Here is a 22,601-nt window from a genome sequence, read left to right on the forward strand (position 1 = left end):
GAGGCATTATGACATCATAATCTCAGCTTTGGAATGTTGCTGCTCTTTGGGTTTCTGCCTGGTACTTGGGACCTGGGTTGACCACTGTTGGAAGTAGGATACTGGGCTCGATGGACCTTCTATCTGTCCCAGTATGGCGGCTCTTATGTTCTTATGTGAGCCAAGTCTAGGACAATCGAGCCATTGTGACATCGCTGCTGAGGTTGGCTCTTAGGCATTGGTGGAATGAGGCATTATGACATCATAATCTCAGCTTTGGAATGTTGCTGCTCTTTGGGTTTCTGCCTGGTACTTGGGACCTGGGTTGACCACTGTTGGAAACAGGATACTGGGCTCGATGGACCTTCTATCTGTCCCAGTATGGCGGCTCTTATGTGAGCTGAAGCCATTGTGACATCGCTGCTGAGGTTGGCTCTTAGGCATTGGTGGAATGAGGCATTATGACATCATAATCTCAGCTTTGGAATGTTGCTGCTCTTTGGGTTTCTGCCTGGTACTTGGGACCTGGGTTGACCACTGTTGGAAACAGGATACTGGGCTCGATGGACCTTCTATCTGTCCCAGTATGGTGGCTCTTATGTTCTTATGTGAGCCAAGTCTAGGACAATCAAGCCATTGTGACATCGCTGCTGAGGTTGGCTCTTAGGCATTGGTGGAATGAGGCATTATGACATCACAATCTCAGCTTTGGAATGTTGCTGCTCTTTGGGTTTCTGCCTGGTACTTGGGACCTGGGTTGACCACTGTTGGAAGTAGGATACTGGGCTCGATGGACCTTCTATCTGTCCCAGTATGGCGGCTCTTATGTTCTTATGTGAGCCAAGTCTAGGACAATCAAGCCATTGTGACATCGCTGCTGAGGTTGGCTCTTAGGCATTGGTGGAATGAGGCATTATGACATCATAATCTCAGCTTTGGAATGTTGCTGCTCTTTGGGTTTCTGCCTGGTACTTGGGACCTGGGTTGACCACTGTTGGAAACAGGATACTGGGCTCGATGGACCTTCTATCTGTCCCAGTATGGTGGCTCTTATGTTCTTATGTGAGCCAAGTCTAGGACAATCAAGCCATTGTGACATCGCTGCTGAGGTTGGCTCTTAGGCATTGGTGGAATGAGGCATTATGACATCACAATCTCAGCTTTGGAATGTTGCTGCTCTTTGGGTTTCTGCCTGGTACTTGGGACCTGGGTTGACCACTGTTGGAAGTAGGATACTGGGCTCGATGGACCTTCTATCTGTCCCAGTATGGCGGCTCTTATGTTCTTATGTGAGCCAAGTCTAGGACAATCAAGCCATTGTGACATCGCTGCTGAGGTTGGCTCTTAGGCATTGGTGGAATGAGGCATTATGACATCATAATCTCAGCTTTGGAATGTTGCTGCTCTTTGGGTTTCTGCCTGGTACTTGGGACCTGGGTTGACCACTGTTGGAAACAGGATACTGGGCTCGATGGACCTTCTATCTGTCCCAGTATGGTGGCTCTTATGTTCTTATGTGAGCCAAGTCTAGGACAATCAAGCCATTGTGACATGACTGATGAGGTTGGCTCTTAGGCATTGGTGGAATGAGGCATTATGACATCACAATCTCAGCTTTGGAATGTTGCTGCTCTTTGGGTTTCTGCCTGGTACTTGGGACCTGGGTTGACCACTGTTGGAAACAGGATACTGGGCTCGATGGACCTTCTATCTGTCCCAGTATGGTGGCTCTTATGTTCTTATGTGAGCCAAGTCTAGGACAATCAAGCCATTGTGACATGACTGATGAGGTTGGCTCTTAGGCATTGGTGGAATGAGGCATTATGACATCACAATCTCAGCTTTGGAATGTTGCTGCTCTTTGGGTTTCTGCCTGGTACTTGGGACCTGGGTTGACCACTGTTGGAAACAGGATACTGGGCTCGATGGACCTTCTATCTGTCCCAGTATGGTGGCTCTTATGTTCTTATGTGAGCCAAGTCTAGGACAATCAAGCCATTGTGACATGACTGATGAGGTTGGCTCTTAGGCATTGGTGGAATGAGGCATTATGACATCACAATCTCAGCTTTGGAATGTTGCTGCTCTTTGGGTTTCTGCCTGGTACTTGGGACCTGGGTTGACCACTGTTGGAAACAGGATACTGGGCTCGATGGACCTTCTATCTGTCCCAGTATGGTGGCTCTTATGTTCTTATGTGAGCCAAGTCTAGGACAATCAAGCCATTGTGACATCGCTGCTGAGGTTGGCTCTTAGGCATTGGTGGAATGAGGCATTATGACATCATAATCTCAGCTTTGGAATGTTGCTGCTCTTTGGGTTTCTGCCTGGTACTTGGGACCTGGGTTGACCACTGTTGGAAACAGGATACTGGGCTCGATGGACCTTCTATCTGTCCCAGTATGGTGGCTCTTATGTTCTTATGTGAGCCAAGTCTAGGACAATCAAGCCATTGTGACATGACTGATGAGGTTGGCTCTTAGGCATTGGTGGAATGAGGCATTATGACATCACAATCTCAGCTTTGGAATGTTGCTGCTCTTTGGGTTTCTGCCTGGTACTTGGGACCTGGGTTGACCACTGTTGGAAACAGGATACTGGGCTCGATGGACCTTCTATCTGTCCCAGTATGGTGGCTCTTATGTTCTTATGTGAGCCAAGTCTAGGACAATCAAGCCATTGTGACATGACTGATGAGGTTGGCTCTTAGGCATTGGTGGAATGAGGCATTATGACATCACAATCTCAGCTTTGGAATGTTGCTGCTCTTTGGGTTTCTGCCTGGTACTTGGGACCTGGGTTGACCACTGTTGGAAACAGGATACTGGGCTCGATGGACCTTCTATCTGTCCCAGTATGGTGGCTCTTATGTTCTTATGTGAGCCAAGTCTAGGACAATCAAGCCATTGTGACATGACTGATGAGGTTGGCTCTTAGGCATTGGTGGAATGAGGCATTATGACATCACAATCTCAGCTTTGGAATGTTGCTGCTCTTTGGGTTTCTGCCTGGTACTTGGGACCTGGGTTGACCACTGTTGGAAACAGGATACTGGGCTCGATGGACCTTCTATCTGTCCCAGTATGGTGGCTCTTATGTTCTTATGTGAGCCAAGTCTAGGACAATCAAGCCATTGTGACATGACTGATGAGGTTGGCTCTTAGGCATTGGTGGAATGAGGCATTATGACATCACAATCTCAGCTTTGGAATGTTGCTGCTCTTTGGGTTTCTGCCTGGTACTTGGGACCTGGGTTGACCACTGTTGGAAACAGGATACTGGGCTCGATGGACCTTCTATCTGTCCCAGTATGGTGGCTCTTATGTTCTTATGTGAGCCAAGTCTAGGACAATCAAGCCATTGTGACATCGCTGCTGAGGTTGGCTCTTAGGCATTGGTGGAATGAGGCATTATGACATCACAATCTCAGCTTTGGAATGTTGCTGCTCTTTGGGTTTCTGCCTGGTACTTGGGACCTGGGTTGACCACTGTTGGAAACAGGATACTGGGCTCGATGGACCTTCTATCTGTCCCAGTATGGTGGCTCTTATGTTCTTATGTGAGCCAAGTCTAGGACAATCAAGCCATTGTGACATGACTGATGAGGTTGGCTCTTAGGCATTGGTGGAATGAGGCATTATGACATCACAATCTCAGCTTTGGAATGTTGCTGCTCTTTGGGTTTCTGCCTGGTACTTGGGACCTGGGTTGACCACTGTTGGAAACAGGATACTGGGCTCGATGGACCTTCTATCTGTCCCAGTATGGTGGCTCTTATGTTCTTATGTGAGCCAAGTCTAGGACAATCAAGCCATTGTGACATGACTGATGAGGTTGGCTCTTAGGCATTGGTGGAATGAGGCATTATGACATCACAATCTCAGCTTTGGAATGTTGCTGCTCTTTGGGTTTCTGCCTGGTACTTGGGACCTGGGTTGACCACTGTTGGAAACAGGATACTGGGCTCGATGGACCTTCTATCTGTCCCAGTATGGTGGCTCTTATGTTCTTATGTGAGCCAAGTCTAGGACAATCAAGCCATTGTGACATGACTGATGAGGTTGGCTCTTAGGCATTGGTGGAATGAGGCATTATGACATCACAATCTCAGCTTTGGAATGTTGCTGCTCTTTGGGTTTCTGCCTGGTACTTGGGACCTGGGTTGACCACTGTTGGAAACAGGATACTGGGCTCGATGGACCTTCTATCTGTCCCAGTATGGTGGCTCTTATGTTCTTATGTGAGCCAAGTCTAGGACAATCAAGCCATTGTGACATCGCTGCTGAGGTTGGCTCTTAGGCATTGGTGGAATGAGGCATTATGACATCATAATCTCAGCTTTGGAATGTTGCTGCTCTTTGGGTTTCTGCCTGGTACTTGGGACCTGGGTTGACCACTGTTGGAAACAGGATACTGGGCTCGATGGACCTTCTATCTGTCCCAGTATGGTGGCTCTTATGTTCTTATGTGAGCCAAGTCTAGGACAATCAAGCCATTGTGACATCGCTGCTGAGGTTGGCTCTTAGGCATTGGTGGAATGAGGCATTATGACATCATAATCTCAGCTTTGGAATGTTGCTGCTCTTTGGGTTTCTGCCTGGTACTTGGGACCTGGGTTGACCACTGTTGGAAACAGGATACTGGGCTCGATGGACCTTCTATCTGTCCCAGTATGGCGGCTCTTATGTTCTTATGTGAGCCAAGTCTAGGACAATCGAGCCATTGTGACATGACTGATGAGGTTGGCTCTTAGGCATTGGTGGAATGAGGCATTATGACATCACAATCTCAGCTTTGGAATGTTGCTGCTCTTTGGGTTTCTGCCTGGTACTTGGGACCTGGGTTGACCACTGTTGGAAACAGGATACTGGGCTCGATGGACCTTCTATCTGTCCCAGTATGGTGGCTCTTATGTTCTTATGTGAGCCAAGTCTAGGACAATCAAGCCATTGTGACATGACTGATGAGGTTGGCTCTTAGGCATTGGTGGAATGAGGCATTATGACATCACAATCTCAGCTTTGGAATGTTGCTGCTCTTTGGGTTTCTGCCTGGTACTTGGGACCTGGGTTGACCACTGTTGGAAACAGGATACTGGGCTCGATGGACCTTCTATCTGTCCCAGTATGGCGGCTCTTATGTGAGCTGAAGCCATTGTGACATCGCTGCTGAGGTTGGCTCTTAGGCATTGGTGGAATGAGGCATTATGACATCATAATCTCAGCTTTGGAATGTTGCTGCTCTTTGGGTTTCTGCCTGGTACTTGGGACCTGGGTTGACCACTGTTGGAAACAGGATACTGGGCTCGATGGACCTTCTATCTGTCCCAGTATGGTGGCTCTTATGTTCTTATGTGAGCCAAGTCTAGGACAATCGAGCCATTGTGACATCGCTGCTGAGGTTGGCTCTTAGGCATTGGTGGAATGAGGCATTATGACATCATAATCTCAGCTTTGGAATGTTGCTGCTCTTTGGGTTTCTGCCTGGTACTTGGGACCTGGGTTGACCACTGTTGGAAACAGGATACTGGGCTCGATGGACCTTCTATCTGTCCCAGTATGGTGGCTCTTATGTTCTTATGTGAGCCAAGTCTAGGACAATCAAGCCATTGTGACATCGCTGCTGAGGTTGGCTCTTAGGCATTGGTGGAATGAGGCATTATGACATCATAATCTCAGCTTTGGAATGTTGCTGCTCTTTGGGTTTCTGCCTGGTACTTGGGACCTGGGTTGACCACTGTTGGAAACAGGATACTGGGCTCGATGGACCTTCTATCTGTCCCAGTATGGTGGCTCTTATGTTCTTATGTGAGCCAAGTCTAGGACAATCAAGCCATTGTGACATCGCTGCTGAGGTTGGCTCTTAGGCATTGGTGGAATGAGGCATTATGACATCACAATCTCAGCTTTGGAATGTTGCTGCTCTTTGGGTTTCTGCCTGGTACTTGGGACCTGGGTTGACCACTGTTGGAAGTAGGATACTGGGCTCGATGGACCTTCTATCTGTCCCAGTATGGCGGCTCTTATGTTCTTATGTGAGCCAAGTCTAGGACAATCAAGCCATTGTGACATCGCTGCTGAGGTTGGCTCTTAGGCATTGGTGGAATGAGGCATTATGACATCATAATCTCAGCTTTGGAATGTTGCTGCTCTTTGGGTTTCTGCCTGGTACTTGGGACCTGGGTTGACCACTGTTGGAAACAGGATACTGGGCTCGATGGACCTTCTATCTGTCCCAGTATGGTGGCTCTTATGTTCTTATGTGAGCCAAGTCTAGGACAATCAAGCCATTGTGACATCGCTGCTGAGGTTGGCTCTTAGGCATTGGTGGAATGAGGCATTATGACATCATAATCTCAGCTTTGGAATGTTGCTGCTCTTTGGGTTTCTGCCTGGTACTTGGGACCTGGGTTGACCACTGTTGGAAACAGGATACTGGGCTCGATGGACCTTCTATCTGTCCCAGTATGGCGGCTCTTATGTTCTTATGTGAGCCAAGTCTAGGACAATCGAGCCATTGTGACATCGCTGCTGAGGTTGGCTCTTAGGCATTGGTGGAATGAGGCATTATGACATCACAATCTCAGCTTTGGAATGTTGCTGCTCTTTGGGTTTCTGCCTGGTACTTGGGACCTGGGTTGACCACTGTTGGAAACAGGATACTGGGCTCGATGGACCTTCTATCTGTCCCAGTATGGCGGCTCTTATGTTCTTATGTGAGCCAAGTCTAGGACAATCGAGCCATTGTGACATGACTGATGAGGTTGGCTCTTAGGCATTGGTGGAATGAGGCATTATGACATCACAATCTCAGCTTTGGAATGTTGCTGCTCTTTGGGTTTCTGCCTGGTACTTGGGACCTGGGTTGACCACTGTTGGAAACAGGATACTGGGCTCGATGGACCTTCTATCTGTCCCAGTATGGTGGCTCTTATGTTCTTATGTGAGCCAAGTCTAGGACAATCAAGCCATTGTGACATGACTGATGAGGTTGGCTCTTAGGCATTGGTGGAATGAGGCATTATGACATCACAATCTCAGCTTTGGAATGTTGCTGCTCTTTGGGTTTCTGCCTGGTACTTGGGACCTGGGTTGACCACTGTTGGAAACAGGATACTGGGCTCGATGGACCTTCTATCTGTCCCAGTATGGTGGCTCTTATGTTCTTATGTGAGCCAAGTCTAGGACAATCAAGCCATTGTGACATGACTGATGAGGTTGGCTCTTAGGCATTGGTGGAATGAGGCATTATGACATCACAATCTCAGCTTTGGAATGTTGCTGCTCTTTGGGTTTCTGCCTGGTACTTGGGACCTGGGTTGACCACTGTTGGAAATAGGATACTGGGCTCGATGGACCTTCTATCTGTCCCAGTATGGCGGCTCTTATGTTGACTGGGAAGTTCTGAGATCTAGGTAAGAAATACTAGTTCAGACTCCTTGCTGTAGTATATTGTTAGCATTAATAAGTTTGATATGGCATCATAGTCCTCTTGATCTGCTGCCCCTCACCAGGCAGCTCACTCTCTGGGGAGACTTGGGTATATACTTCAGCAATCTCTTTACCAAAGCTGCAACTCCTGGGATACAGGGTTCATGAGGTGGGACCATCATGGGCACCCTGCGGTCACTCACTCAAAAATGTACAGTCCAGTCCAGGTTTTGGTTCTGGACAAAAAGGTCTAGTTTAAGTCTCTAATTACTTGAATGAGTTGCAAATTAATGGACATAACATAACATTTTATTTCTATACCAGTTCAATGCGGTTTACAAACAATAAAAGAAACTGTTGATATATAGTGAATTACAAGTACTGTATATCTCACACAATTAATAATAATAGACAATACAAACAGGTCATTTCTTCTGCTTGCTTCTTCCCAAAGACAACGAAAACTCCTTAAATACCTTCACAAAGTGGAGAGAGGCCTCAGGCCTGAATATGAGTCGAGTGGATTGGAAGTGTGATTAACCCGCCTTGAACTCTTTGGGGCGAAACAGACTACACAGTAAATACATTATTAAATCAAACTCAATTAAACTTACCGAGTTCATCAAAATGTGTGTCAATTCCATTTGGTCCTGGCACTGAGCAAATCAATCGAGTTTTGAGAAAAGTGGTCCATTTATTCACCAAAATTCGCTGTCCTCCAACATCATTCTGGAAAGAAAGACTTATCTCTTAATCAAACTCGCCCATTATAAGTACACGCTAAGGCCTGGACTCTGTAAATGGCGCCAAAATCAGCCAGAGCCTAGAAAAATGGCACCAGCCATGTGTCAGTCACGCTTAGGCACTGTTTACAGAATCACGCCGGAAATGTAGGTGAGGGTTTTAAAGGCGCCTAAGTTTTTGGAGAATCGCTTTATGTTTATGTTTAAGTCACGCTCTGCCCATAAAAATATCCATTTAGGTGTTGGGTACCTCTAAGTGCCATGTGATCGAATTGGGTAGGTGCCTATAACCCAATTAATTATTTTTTTCAATTACTGAAGCTATTAAGGGGATTTTGCCAATTAAATTAGGTGCCCTTTAGAGAATCTGACCCATTAGAAAAGGTCTTAGTTTATTGCTCCCTCTGTAGTATTTTTGTTCAGCTGCTGATCCATATTAATCGTACGTGTATTTCATTTTGTTCTAATTAACATTACTGGTCTAACTTTATAGAACAAAGAGAAAGCGGGGAAGGAACTTTACACGTCAACTTGAGATAAAACAGAGTTTATTACATACAGCCATCTATTGAAATACAAATATATGAGACAATCAGTCTGTCTTTCAAATTCTTCCAATAGATGAGTTTTATCTAAGGTTGACGTGTAAAGTTCCTTTCCCGCTTTCTCTTTGTTGCACAATTGTCGTGGGGTTGTGTCCCTTATTCTTTTGGACTAACTTTACAGAATGCACTCCCCTCGTAATATACCAAATGGTCCTTTTCTGTGTCTTTGCACTGTACATATCCCAAAATAGTTGAGTTTGTTGAAACCCCAATTAGTTCCTTTCCATCCTAGGATTAGTTTTCAAATTGTTGTTTTTGAGACAATAGTTAAGCTTTGGAACCCATGTCAGAGGTTGTGGTAAGAGCGGATAAGGTAGCTGGTTTTAGGAAAGGTTTGGGATAAGTTCCTGGAGGAAAAGTCCATAGTCTGTTATTGAGAAAGACATGGGGGAAGCTACTGCTTGCCCTGGATTGGTAGCATGGAATATTGCTACTCCTTGGGTTTTGGCCAGGTACTAGTGACCTGAACTGGCCACCATGAGAATGTGCTACTGGGCTTGATGGACTCAAATAGGGCACTGGTTTTTGACCTAAGGGCCGCTGCGGGAGCGGACTGCTGAGCACGATGGACCACTGGTCTGATCCAGTAGCAGCAATTCTTATGTTCTTATGACCCAGTAAGGCTATTCTTATATTCTTATGCTACAGAGATCAGTTCTTGTTCAGCATTTTCCTAAATGATATTGCAGAAACGTTGTGGGGAGAGGCTTGCCTCTTTGTAGATAGTATCCAAATCTGCAACAGGACAGATGCCATGAAAGATATGGATAACATGACGAGGCATTTCGCAAAGCCCATCCTAAACCAAAGTTTCATATATGGGACACAGACCAGTACCAGCCTTAGTTCTACACAACCAGAGTTGCCATCAAAGCAGCACTTGACACAAACACACATGCAACTTTTACGTTTTGCTAATTAGAGATCCTTAGTGTTCATCCCATACTTTTTTGAATCCTGTAACCACTTTTGTCTCTATCACTTCCTCATAATCTAAATAAATACTTTTTTAAAAGAAAGTTGTGGTTGGTGGTGGAGACAAGAGCTGTATCTGAATTCAAGAAAGCACAAGACAAACGGAGGGGGTGGACCGGCAGCCGCAGTCATCAAGGGACCTTGCTGCAACTCCCTGTGTCTGCCGGCCCACCCCCTTCCAACGTCACTGAAAAGGGGGTCAGGGTGGTATGGAAGGGTGGTGAAGGGAGAGAAAGGGGGTCAGGGTGGTATGGAAGGGTGGTGGAAGGAAAGAAAGGGGGCAGATGCTGATGGAAGTGGGGAGAAGGAAGAGGAGAGAGTGAAATGACAGACCATGGGGGTGTGGGAGAGGGAAGGGAAGAAGATGAGAGGAGAGAGATGCCAGACCATTGAAGGAGGGAAGGGAAGAAGATGGATGCCAGACCAATAGGGGTGAAGGGAAAGATGGAAGGGGGAGACATACAGTTTCTGGAAATGGCATAGAAGGACAGAAGATGACAAATAGAAGAAGCAGACAGTGGATGAAAGGAAGAGAGTGACAAGAAGATGAGGAAAGCAGAAACCAGAGAAGACAAGGTAGAAAAAAAATCTATTTATTTATTTTTTTTGCTTTAGGGAGATGCATTGCTGTTTCTGTGGTGTTGCATTGTATGCAGAGTCCAGTTTCTTGGTGGTTCAATTTAACCTTTGTCTACGTATTTCTATTTTATCTCCCCTTTTACAAAACTGTAGAGCGTTTTTTAGCATTGGCCATGGTGGTAACAGCTCTGATGCTCAAAATTCTATAAGAGTCTGAGCTGTTACCACCGTGGTTAAAAATCACACTGCAGTTTTGTAAAAAGGGGAGAGGGGTTAGTTTGTGATGACATATTCCATACTAGGCAAAGGTGTCTTCTGTGTTCTGTGTATTTGAAAAGACATGGTTTTCTGTTAGGATTGACTGTGTAGGATTGATCTGTACTAGTCTGGCTTGTTTAGTTTTACAATGGGTGTATTGATGTTGTACTGCTCACTGCAGTATGTAAGATGCTGCCTTTTCCTAAGTACACTCTTGTATGACATGTGGATTGTTATTACAAATCATGTTTTTCATACAGATGGGGGGGTGTCAAAAAATGATGGGCCCTGGGTGTCACTTATGCTAGGAACGCCACTGATCTGCTGTTCTTTCTGTCAATGAAGAAAAGAATTCGAGAAACCACCTTACCGCACAGAGTCTTCCAACTCGTGAATAAATAGCATGGTCTCCTTTGTCTGTTTCTAGAGCTTTCTCAGTAAAGAAGTAGTACACTTTGCTGTCATCTCGGTCTTCATTGTCAGGGATCATATATGAACCAACAAACTTAGGTTCTTCAAAACAACAACAAAACAAAATGGAGGAATTCAACAAATTATTGCATTCTGGAACAACACTAGAACCTTAGGTATGATTTTAGAAATGACAACTATTTAGAGACTTTGGCTCAGATTCTCTAACTGGTGACAATTTTTCAGGTGCTAGTTGATGCCCAAGCTCAGTAAAGAAAAAAAAAAAAAAAAAGCCATCAAATTAAGGGGATCAACAAGTACAAGGGGGCACTCAGATAAATTGAAAGGGGAGAGGTTTAGAACGAACGCCAGGAAGTTCTTTTTCACACAGAGGGTGGTGGATACATGGAACGCGCTACCAGAGGATGTGATAAACAGGAGCACGCTACAGGGGTTCAAAGAAGCTTTGGATAGGTACTTGGAAGACAAAGGGATTGAGGGGTACAGATAAGAGTAGAGGTAGATTATAGGGATGGGATTAGAGGTAAGTTATAAAATTAATCAGGGATCACTGTTCAGGCATTAGGCCTGATGGGCCGCCGCGGGAGCGGACCGCTGAGCAGGATGGACCTCTGGTCTGACTCAGCGGGGGCAACTTCTTATGTTCTTAAATGATCAACACTGGAATCGCACCTTCAAAGCGGTGTTAGGCAGCCTAAAACACCTACAGAAGCATGATTCACATCAAAAGTAGGCATTGGAAATGTGGGCCTGGAAAACCCTGGCCTACATTTCTGGCGCCTACCTTTACTAGAGGTGTGATTCTGTACCCGGCACCAGCGCGTGATTGACATGCAATCGGTGGCCGCTTATAAGGCGGCCACTAACAATGGCGCTGGTTACAGAATCTGGGCCTTTGTAAATTTTACCCATGAAAATCCTTTGAAAATTGTCACCTTAGAGGACATTTTTCAAAGGTTTTCAAAATGGTTATTTATGAGCGTAATTATGTGGGCTACCATTAAGATGTGGTGAGTCAATCTGGAGGGCAGGTAGGGCTCAAGGGGCAGCATTTATGTGTCAAGGGTTAAGGTGCAGTCAGGATGGTCAGGGTGTGGACTTGGTGATGTCGGACTGTTTGACTTGGGGGAACCTGGGGTGTTGAGTTGAGGGATTGTAACATCTGGGGGCTTGACCTCGGGAGGGGGTACATTGGAAGGCCAGAGGTGGCAGTAAGTTCAGCTGAAAATCATTTTGAAAATTGCTTCCTTAGAGGACAGTTTTAAAATGGATATATATGGGCATAGTTATCAATGTGGGCTACCATTAAGATGTCCACACAACAAAGAAACAGCAGATGCTACATTCTCAAGGTAGAAAGGCAAGATAAAACAGTGAAGGTGACCGTGGGTGCTCAGTTTCTTTATTATATTTATTTGGGCCTGCTTCAGGAGTCTGTACTAGATTTCACCCTTTCAGAGATTCAGCAATGGTAGAGGTAACGAATGGGCATTCTCCACCAAAAACCATGAAATGATTAGGTCCATATTTTATCATATCGTAGAAAGTTTTCAGCCCTTTTGCATTGTCACACTTAATAGTATCTCCCCACACACAGATACCTGAGCCACCCTGCTGCCCTGGTCCAGTGTCTTTAGCTACTATGGCTCGTCCTTCCACAGGAGTCCACTTGACTCAAGGCCTCCCTCCAGGATGTAGAGGCTTCCTGGTGGAGGATGCTCATTCGTTACCTCTACCATTGCTGAATCTCTCAATGGGTGGAATCTAATACAGACTCCTGAAGCAGGCCATAAGGCCGAAACTTGAGTCCACATAGATATAATAAAGAAATTGAGCATCCAAGATCGCCTTCACTGTTTTATCTTGCCTTTCTACCATTAAGTGTGTCATTTGAACCTTAACACATGCTATGAGGAAAGGCTACAGAGATTAGGGTCCTTCAGCTTAGAGAACAGATGCTGAGGCAAGATATGATAAGTCTATAAAGTACTGAATGGAGTGCAATGGGTAGATGTGAATCACTTGTTTATTCTTTCCCAAAATACAAGCAATGAAGCTACCTAGTGGTAAATTTAAAACAAACTGGAGAAAATATTTCTTCATGCAATTAAGCTGTGGAATTCATTTCTAGAAAATGTGGTAAAAGAAGTTAGGAGACAGGTTTTTTCTTGTCCCGTTTTAAGAGGTATGTTTAATTTGTGCATATGATATAACTTGAGTGGCATTAATTTAATGCATTTTGATCTATCTTATCTTTGTTCTTTTGTGTTCTAGCTTACGATTGGAAGGTTCACCCTGAGGCCATCGTTGGTGTTCCGACCAAGCTAATTACAAAAGATGAGTATTTTGAGTCAAATTATTTATAAAAATGTGACCACCTGGTGATATATTTATTGAATTCACTTATTGATTTTTGCAAAGTTTTGCACAACGCAGAGCCTTTTGGCCCTCTGGGAGGTTTTTATGCCGATGAGGTTGTCCACCTGAACACCTTGAATCACAGTTGTGGTGGTGGGAGGGCTTTGTCTGAGGCTTTTCCTCCCGGTAGAGCCATGTCTGACCCGTGTTGTAGCTCTATTCACCTTCCACATTTCTCATGTGAATATGTTTATTATTAAAAGAAGTTAGCTTAGCAGGGTTTAAAAAAGGTTTAGACCATTTCCTAAAAGGAAAGTCCATTAGGCATTATTAAAATGGACTTGGAAAATCCACTTTTTTCCTAGGATAAGCAACCTTAAATCTGTTTTACTTAGGATCTTTGCCAGTTACTTGGGCTTGGATTGATCACTGTTTGAAATGGGATATTGGGTTGATGAACCTTCGGTCTGTCTCCGTGTAGAAATGTTTATCCATGGGATTTTTTTTTTTGTCATCAACTGTAATAATGTGCTGTTACTTTATAGCTTATAGTTCCCCATAGTTATCCAAACATATCAAGAACAAATCATTAGCCATTGTGCAGTTGTGGTCCATACTTCAGTTCCCTATTTTAGAATTTATCTACCTATAATTCTTTAAATGTACCAAGTAAGTTATCATTAATGACATAAAAATGGTCACTGCAATAATCAAGCATACAATAACTTTTGAGTTTGACTTACTACATATCTGTCTCGGCAATATATGTTTAAATATTTTTAAATTTACCTTTCAAGAGACGCTCATCGTCATGTTCTGTTCGGATCTGTGGCAGACGTCCCATACTGCGCAATATAGCGCCGTCTCTTCTCCAGTAATCACTATAGAGTCCAACAAATAGCTCATTACCTAAAAGACAGATGCTGCAATAAATAAAACTCCACAAATTCCCAGAGGTGGCATTTCTTTTTCCCACTACAACTCAGTGGTGCAGACAGATAGGACATAATGGCTGGTTGATTGACATTCAAAGGAGGGTTTCCCGGGATTTTGCAAAGCATGCTGATAATAGCTAAAATATTAAAATGAGGTTTTAAATAACATACACTGATAAAACATCCCCAATGCAAAAATATTAACAGCTATTAATCGTATAAATACCAGAAATACACACGTCTCCATCAATCAGTTTTATGTCTTTTCTGCACCAACAACTAAAGCCACCCAGAGGAGCCTGTTTACTAAATTTCAGTGAGCAATCAGTACGAAAATTAGCGCACACAACTAGGGGCTAATTCTAGAAAGGTTCTCTAAAATTAGATGTTCACATTCTGGACACGAAGCACAAATTTAATCTTATCCATAACATTAGCATTCGCATTCCCATCACCTGCAACTGAAAGCTAATCATCAATCAATAATCACACAACTCAGTTTTATTGGAATAAATATTTGGCTGCAGCTTTATTATCTATCTGAATATTATCTTCACTTACAATACAATCTGTGTCCAAAAACCAACAAACCCCCAATGCATATTTCACCCCCCCCCCCCCAGGGAGCTATTCAGTGTCGAAACTAGCTCCCGTTAAGCCTTTAAATTTATAACATTCCCCCAAACATGGCCCATGGTGACGCAAGGCCATGCTTCCCCTCGCCTACGAGGGTTACATTTATTTATTTATTAACTGCTCATCTCCCAGATCCAACTGGGCCAAACCCCATTTTCCGCCCCACCCAAAGCTGCGACCACCTCCCCCAACCCCATAAGCTCCACCAAACCCACCCAAGTCGACATAACATGTACACCCCCCACCCCACCCCACAACACTGACACAAAACATAACACTAACACAAATGGGAGGGAGGGATAATCTTTTCCTGAAGAGACTACTCTACTCTTCCCCTTCACTCAGAGTTCACTCCAGACTGCCACAACATCCAACCGATCATGTGACTGCTCCACCCCATCACCTTAGGAACCTCCCTAATTATTTCTCTTTCTTACAAGCTCTATCTATTAACCCTTTCTTACCTCCTCTTATAAACTTGTTAATCCTTATTCTACAGACCCTTGACAACACCTCATATATTCCCCTTACCCTCTGCCCCCCGCCTCCCATTTTACCCACACCATTATTCAATAAATATTACCAGCCAGTGACATCAACTCAGCTAATGTTCTATCACACCAGGTGAATCTGGTGTTCTTCTTTATATGTGGAATTGTTGCTATAGAATAGTGGTGTAAGAGTGCAATTGCTCAGCGCACATTAGACACAGGCCCTTGCACTAGCTCACGTCTGCTGCTGGCAGTTACACATGGACGTGCTGGCATGCTCCTGACCAAGTTTCCAAGTTTATTCGTCATTTGATATGCTGTAGAAAATGCATGGGATGAATGTCGAGATAATGTACCGTTCTTCACTCTCAGGGCTACTAGTCTGACTCTCCCTCTGCATGAAGAGGAATCTGATCCCCTCAGCACTTACTGGATATTTCCCTGGTGGATTAGTTGTAAGGCAAGAGCCTAGGTTCAAAATAGTGACTGACCCCTAGTGGTGGTCAAGCTGCCAAATATGGGCAGTTCTATATGATTACTACTAGGCAACAGAGTTCCCAATTTGAATCTGAACTGACAATGGGTTAGAGTATCCAGGGATCACTTCCGCCCTGCCACTAATCCTTCAAGGAAATCCCCAATAGGAGGAGGGTCAGGTACCTCTGCACAGGAGTGGGGTGGAGAGTTTGGGGCCTTTTTAAGGGAATGAGGAGTTGAGGGGCTGTGGGTGATGGAGGTGATAATTGAGAATCAGGTTTTATTTTAATGTATATGGCTGCAGTACCTGCATCGTCTACTGGTATGGATACATAGTAAATGATGGCAGATCTTCCTATTAGTTATATCCTTAAAAATACATGATTCAATTAACTTGTCTCTTTGGCATTTCTGGGTCATAGACTGTAAAGTCCACCTGGTATTGTCCTAGGTTTCAAATGCTGAAGTTGCCATCTAAGCTCACTCCAGCCTAGCCATCCATCTCGCTAAAACACTTTACTGCAGCTTGCGAAAAGGGGGTCTTTCTTTTCACTTTGTTGTCGTGCCTATAATTGAACAAGATGTAATACAGCTTGTTTTCCACTAGGTGGCAGTCCTGTAACTTCATAGATACTAGCAGACACTACTTCAGACCTTTCTTCCATATTAACAGAATTTATTCTAACAAATAAAACAGCAAATTCACCAGTATCTCATTTATAGTTTCTTGGATGAGACATAAATTGAAATTAAATATGAAGAAAGCTACATTTTTGTTATAACTCCCTGGGCTCATTAATTGATCATATGTTTATTGATGAGACTAGATGTGATCTGTCACCTACAATCAAAATCTTAGGAATACTGATTGATCAAACACCAGCTCTTAATTCTTTCACCAAAAGCTCTTTATGATGAGAAAACAAAACTAAGACACGTGAGGCAATATTTCAATCTAGAACACTATAGACTTATTGTTCAATCATTATTATTGCCAAAATTACATTACAGTAAAACCTTGGTTTGCAAGCATAATTCTTTCCGGAAACATGCTTGTAATCCTAAACACTTGTATATCAAAGCAAATTTCTCCATAAGAACTAATGGAAACTCAGATGATTCATTCCACAACCCCAAACAAAATACTGTACGTATTGCAAGACCTCGTTCGTTTAGAACAGTCACTACACTCCCGCAGCGTCAGAGAGAAGAACCATTGGCTCAGTTGTCATGCACGTGTACTGTATGTACTCGCATTGCAAGACCTCACTTGTTTATCAAGTTAAAATTTAATAAAACGTTTTGCTCATCTTGCAAAACAGTTACTCGCAAACCAAGGCTTTACTGTATTGTCATCTTAGTTGCATTGGCACCTATAAAAAACCTCTTACAAAAATTGAAAATCCCACAGAATACTGCTGTTTGGTTGACATTTTCATCGACCAAGTCTGACAGAATTACTGAATATTATGTTAAGCTTCACTGGCCAACGATAGAGGCTACGGTATTGTTTGTTTTCTTGTGTTTATATAAGGTTTTAGCTTCTGTGATCTCTCATTTTCAGTTTACTGATATCAATAGAAGACCTTGTTTTAGTTGCTCTGGGCAATTTTCCTCAGTGAAAGGCGTGAAAAGGCTTCAGATATTTGAGAAACCTCCTAAGATCTGGGCTGCGATTAGAGGATGTTTCTCTGGAGTGAATTCCTTCAAAAAGGCAGTAAATAAACCTTAAGAAATAAAAGATCTTGCTATCATCTGTGTCTGGCATTTTATATGGAAATTATTCTTCTATACCTCACCTAAACCTGGAATGAGTGTATAACCTATTTTTAAAATAAATACTTGACACATATGGGATTCTGGTAAGACGCACTTCCATTTTAGGATCTAAACAGACTGAGTTGACCAACAATTCTTCACCTTTATGAACCATCAAATGGAGCTTTTGCATATAATTTACCACTTATGTTTTCCTTTCAGTGGGCAATTTTAGCAATCAACATGTTTAGATAGTTCGAGGGGCCCCTAAAAGGTTTTCAGCCCAATCAACAAAGTTGGGGCGGTCTCCATTGAGGGCTATATGCTTACTTTTCCTTCTCTATCTTTAATGTGAATCATGACTATGCAGGTGCCTTTCCTTTCAATTCATTATTTTTAACATTCCTCCTAAACTTCTATGTCTGGGACTCTTCATCCTTCCCCTAGGAACTCCTTCTGAAATACGCACATGTCTCCTGAGCTCCTGATTGAACTTGTTTTCGAGTCTTTCTCTTTCCTGATATTGTGGTTGTAAATGATAACTTTGGCAAAACTATTGGATAGTCAGCTTTCTATAATTAAATGATACTTGATTGGGTTTGTTATATTTCTAAGTAACTTTATGCAAAAAGCCAGAAACTCCAGGACCAAATATAACGAAAGTAGTGGGTCAAAGTTCCTCCTCGAGGGCCACAATCCAGTCGGGTTTTCAGGATTTCCCCAATGAATATGCATGAGATCTATTTGCATGCACTGCTTTCATTGCATATTCATTGGGGAAATCCTGAAAACCCAACTGGATTGTTGCCCTCGAGGAGGGACTTTAGAGAGAATGGGCTTCACTTACATGCACACAAAAACAATTTCTTTTTCCTGATGTATATGAGAATAATTACAGGTGGTCTGGTATGGAGACAACAGAAGTATTAAATATTAGGAAGTTTTGATGATTTGCTGTTCGATTAGGAAATTTTAATTAGATTATTTTATTTTTAAATAGATTTATGCAAATTAGGGCCTCTTATATCCAACTGCACAAGCAGTTTTTAGCGCAGAGAGCCGCACTGAATAGTCCGCGCTGCTTCTAACGCTCATTGAGTTCCTATGAGTGTCGGGAGCAGCGTGGGCCGTTCAGCGTGGCTCCCTACGCTAAAAACTGCTATCACAGTTTGATAGAAGAGGGTCTTAGTTATTTGGCTTTTAGACTGTAAGCCGCCCAGAAGGCTATGACCCTTGGTGCGGGATAGAACATTTGAATAAACTTGGAATTTTCATATTTAGATGACCATGCGTTCAAAGGAGGCTTTGGCCATATGGAAATATACACATCTGTAATATCTGGGATTTGCAACTAAAAAGGCCAAAAATGTGAGTTTTTCAGCTTTGCTCCTGAATTTGTTCCCTTGAAGTTTTGTAAAAGCCAGATCGTAAGTTATAATGTTCAAAGCTGCGACTTTTAGAGCACGCATGCTTAATAAAATGGTAATATTTCCACAGCCAAAGTTAGTTTTATAAAATAACATGAATATTCCTCCTCCTTCCTACGTATGCGAAATTAGGCTTCTCCTACCTCTCCCTGTGTTTTAATGGGTTTAGTTTATAATTAGTCTTGCAAGACTTAGTTTTTGTCATTTGTTGTATTGTTCCCTAAACTTTGTAATTTTATTGATATGTACATCGCTTAGAATTCTGATTAAGCAATCAATCAATTCCTTATTAAACTTGCATTTGAAACTTGATTAATTTAGTCTATACAGCATCTGTAATATCCATTTTATGCAATGAACAACAAGTTAAAATACAAAGAAATCATAAAACACAGATAAGATAGAGGAGGACCATTAATCACCCTAAACAGGCACATTTCATCCCCCTCTTAAATGCCAGAAAATTTCATTTGCTACAGAAGTTACTCAGCAACAGATTGCACCACAGAGGAATTCTCACTAAACAAAAAAAGAAAAAGACCTTTCCCAGTGGCCCACTAGTCACATTTCCTTCCTGCCTGGGTGGGTCAGACAACAGATGGTCCCCCAAGACTGCAAAGAATAGCCGGGATGTAATTCTGAATTTAGACAGGAGGTAAAACTAGCACCTGGACCTTGTATCGGATACAGTGTTCTAGGAGCAATGCAATAATATTTGCAATCCTGGCCTGAGCTCCAATATTTTGAACTAGCTGCAACCATTGCATTTCCCTCCATGCATGCGATAAAGGGTCTTACTACTAAAGAACATGGTTTTCATCCTGTGTGAATAGCAGCGTGTGGACATGGAGCAGGTAGTTTCTGGAACGGAACGTAATCCCAATTCAAGGACAGACAGTTGTTTACAATTTTCTGCTACCATAAAAATGCGGTTCACAAACTTAAAAGAACATAAGAATAGCCTTACAGGGTCAGACCAATGGACCTTCATGCCCAGTAGCCCGTTCTCACAGTGATCAATCCAGGTCACCAGTACCTGGCCAAAACCAAAGGAGTTATAATATTCCATGCTACCAATACAGGGCAAGCAGTGGCTTCCCCCTTGTCTTTCTCAGTAACCAACTATGGACTTTTTCTCCACGTTCCAGAGCTTAACTATTCTCTGAGTGAAAAAAAAAAATTCCTCCTATTGGTTTTAAAAGTATTTCCCTGTAACTTCATTGAGTGTCCCCTAGTCCTTGTAATTTTTGACAAAGCGATTAAATTTGCAGATGACACTAAACTGTTCAAAGTTATTAAAACGCATGCGGATTGTGAAAAATTGCAGGTGGACCTTAGGAAACTGGAAGACTGGGCATCCAAGTGGTAAATGAAATTTAATGTGGACAAACGCAAAGTGATGCACATTGGGAAGAATAACCTGAATCACAGTTACCAGATGCTAGGGTCCACCTTGGGAGTTAGCACCCAAGAAAAGGATCTAGGTATTATTGTAGACAATACGATGAAACCTTCCGCCCAATGTGTGGCTGCGGCCAAAAAGCAAACAGGATGCTAGGAATTATTAAAAAAGGGATGGTTAACAAGACTAAGAATACTATAATGCCCCTCTATCGCTCCATGGTGCAACCTCATCTGGAGTATTGCATTCAATTTTGGCCTTCTTATCTCAAGAAAGATATAGTGGTGCTAGAAAAGGTTCAAAGAAGAGCAACCAAAATGATAAAGGGCTTGGAACTCCACTCGTAAGACTAAAAAGGTTAGGGCTCTTCAGCTTGGAAAAGAGACGGCTGAGGGGAGATATGATTCAAGTCTACAAAATCCTGAGTGGAGTAGAACAGGTACAAGTAAATAGATTTATCGCTTTGTCAAAAATTACAAGGACTAGGGGACACTCGGTGAAGTTACAGGGAAATACTTTTAAAACCAATAAGAGGAATTTTTTTTTCACTCAGAGAATAGTTAAGCTCTGGAACGTGTTGCCAGAGGATGTGGTAAGAGCGGATAGCGTAGCTGGTTTCAAGAAAGGTTTGGACAAGTTCCTGGAGAAAAAGTCCATAGTTGGTTATTGAGAAAGACAAGGTGGGAACCAGGATCTGCAAAAAACACTCATCCAGAGCCTGTCAGAATTCCAATCTCTCTGATCCCTCCCAATCCTACTATTCCTTCCCTGATTCCAATCCCCTCCCAGTCTCACTATACATCACTTGGTTCTGGTTCCCACCTCCTATATGATCCTCATCCCAAGCCTTATCTTGCATGGAAGGGTCACTGACAAAATACCCTTCCCCTACCCTGAACCCCCTTCCATCCTCAGGACTAATTCAGGGGTGATCTCCTGTAGGCTAGTGGGCAGGAAAGGAGGCTTCTCCTTCTGCTCCTACCCCATCTGGCTCTGGGTTCAAACATTGTGATGAAGATACCTAGTGGTAGTCTCATAGTAATACAGCTAGAAGTCGGCCTTCCACTTTAGGTAAAAATTCCAGAAGTGCTGGCTTCTTCCCAACTCTGTTCCAGACCACCCTATTCATTTGGCTCAGACTGCATCGTAAAGCACTTGGCCTTTGATAGCTGAACTCTCCCTTCCCTTGGAGCTTCAATCACATATTTTCCCACCCCCAAAGACTCTTCCCAATGATCACGCACCCTTCCTAATGATCATCTCGGAGTGTACCTACTCCTCTAAAAATCCCTCTTAACACAATGTCCCCCTCTCTCCGCAAAATCCCCTGATGGCCCTACTTGGTACACATCCCACCTGTTGGCATCCCTTTCCACACAATCTCTTCACCCTTCCATAGGCCTCTTACCTTTTCAAATCCTGTAGAGTCTAGTGGGAGTGACTGGGAATTGTTCCTGCTCCATTTACAATAGACTCCAGTGATTTGTAAAGGTGGGCAGGGGGGTTCATTAGAAGATGTATGTACTATGAAGGCAGGATATCAGGGGGAGGGATCAGCACTAGTGTTAAAGGTAATTTTTAAGTGGGTGCTATATGTTGAGGGGGCATCTAGAGGGATTTGTAAAGGTAGGCCTGGGAGGACTTTTGTGAAAAGGGGAGTGATCAGGAGAATTTATGCACGGAAGACACTGAAACAGTATGTAATGGGAGTGGTGGTTGGGAGAGGGGTTTGGCATGAGGGTGCTCTTTGAGGGGGGGGGGGATATATGTGATTGAGGGCTTTGGGGTAAGTTGAAGTATGGCCATTACCATGATGTAGCAACTCCAATGCTCCAGGTCAGGAAAAATAACACCAACATGATTTTTTAAATAAAATTATTTTTTCCAGGAATAATAAATCCTGTTGTGTTCATTACAAGCTGTGTTGTTCAGTTTACATGGTAATGAGGGTTGTGTTTTTTTCATGCTTTGCATCTCATTACTGTGACTCCAGGTGATCCATTAAATTAATGTTCATTCCGAATAACATAACCTACATTATTTAAAATAATTTCTTTTGAGTGACAGTGTGTTCCTCTGCATTTTACAGAAAGAAATTATGTCTTTAATGAGAGCA

The 22,601-nt window shown here is 43.2% G+C and overlaps 1 protein-coding gene across 1 annotated transcript in view; it reads right to left on the reverse strand.

Annotated features, from left to right (window-relative positions):
- SEMA3E (semaphorin 3E) overlaps positions 1-22,601 on the reverse strand; it is a 131,108-nt gene that overhangs the window by 36,204 nt on the left and 72,303 nt on the right. Inside the window, exons 6-8 of the mRNA XM_033959336.1 lie at positions 14,149-14,268; positions 10,940-11,082; positions 8,024-8,138 (exon numbers count right to left, since the gene is read on the reverse strand). Of these exons, the coding sequence (XP_033815227.1) occupies positions 8,024-8,138; positions 10,940-11,082; positions 14,149-14,268 (378 nt within the window). The remainder of the gene's footprint in view (positions 1-8,023; positions 8,139-10,939; positions 11,083-14,148; positions 14,269-22,601) is intronic.

Source organism: Geotrypetes seraphini, chromosome 9 (genome assembly GCF_902459505.1).
Source record: "Geotrypetes seraphini chromosome 9, aGeoSer1.1, whole genome shotgun sequence".
In the NCBI taxonomy this organism is placed as follows: Eukaryota; Metazoa; Chordata; class Amphibia; order Gymnophiona; family Dermophiidae; genus Geotrypetes; species Geotrypetes seraphini.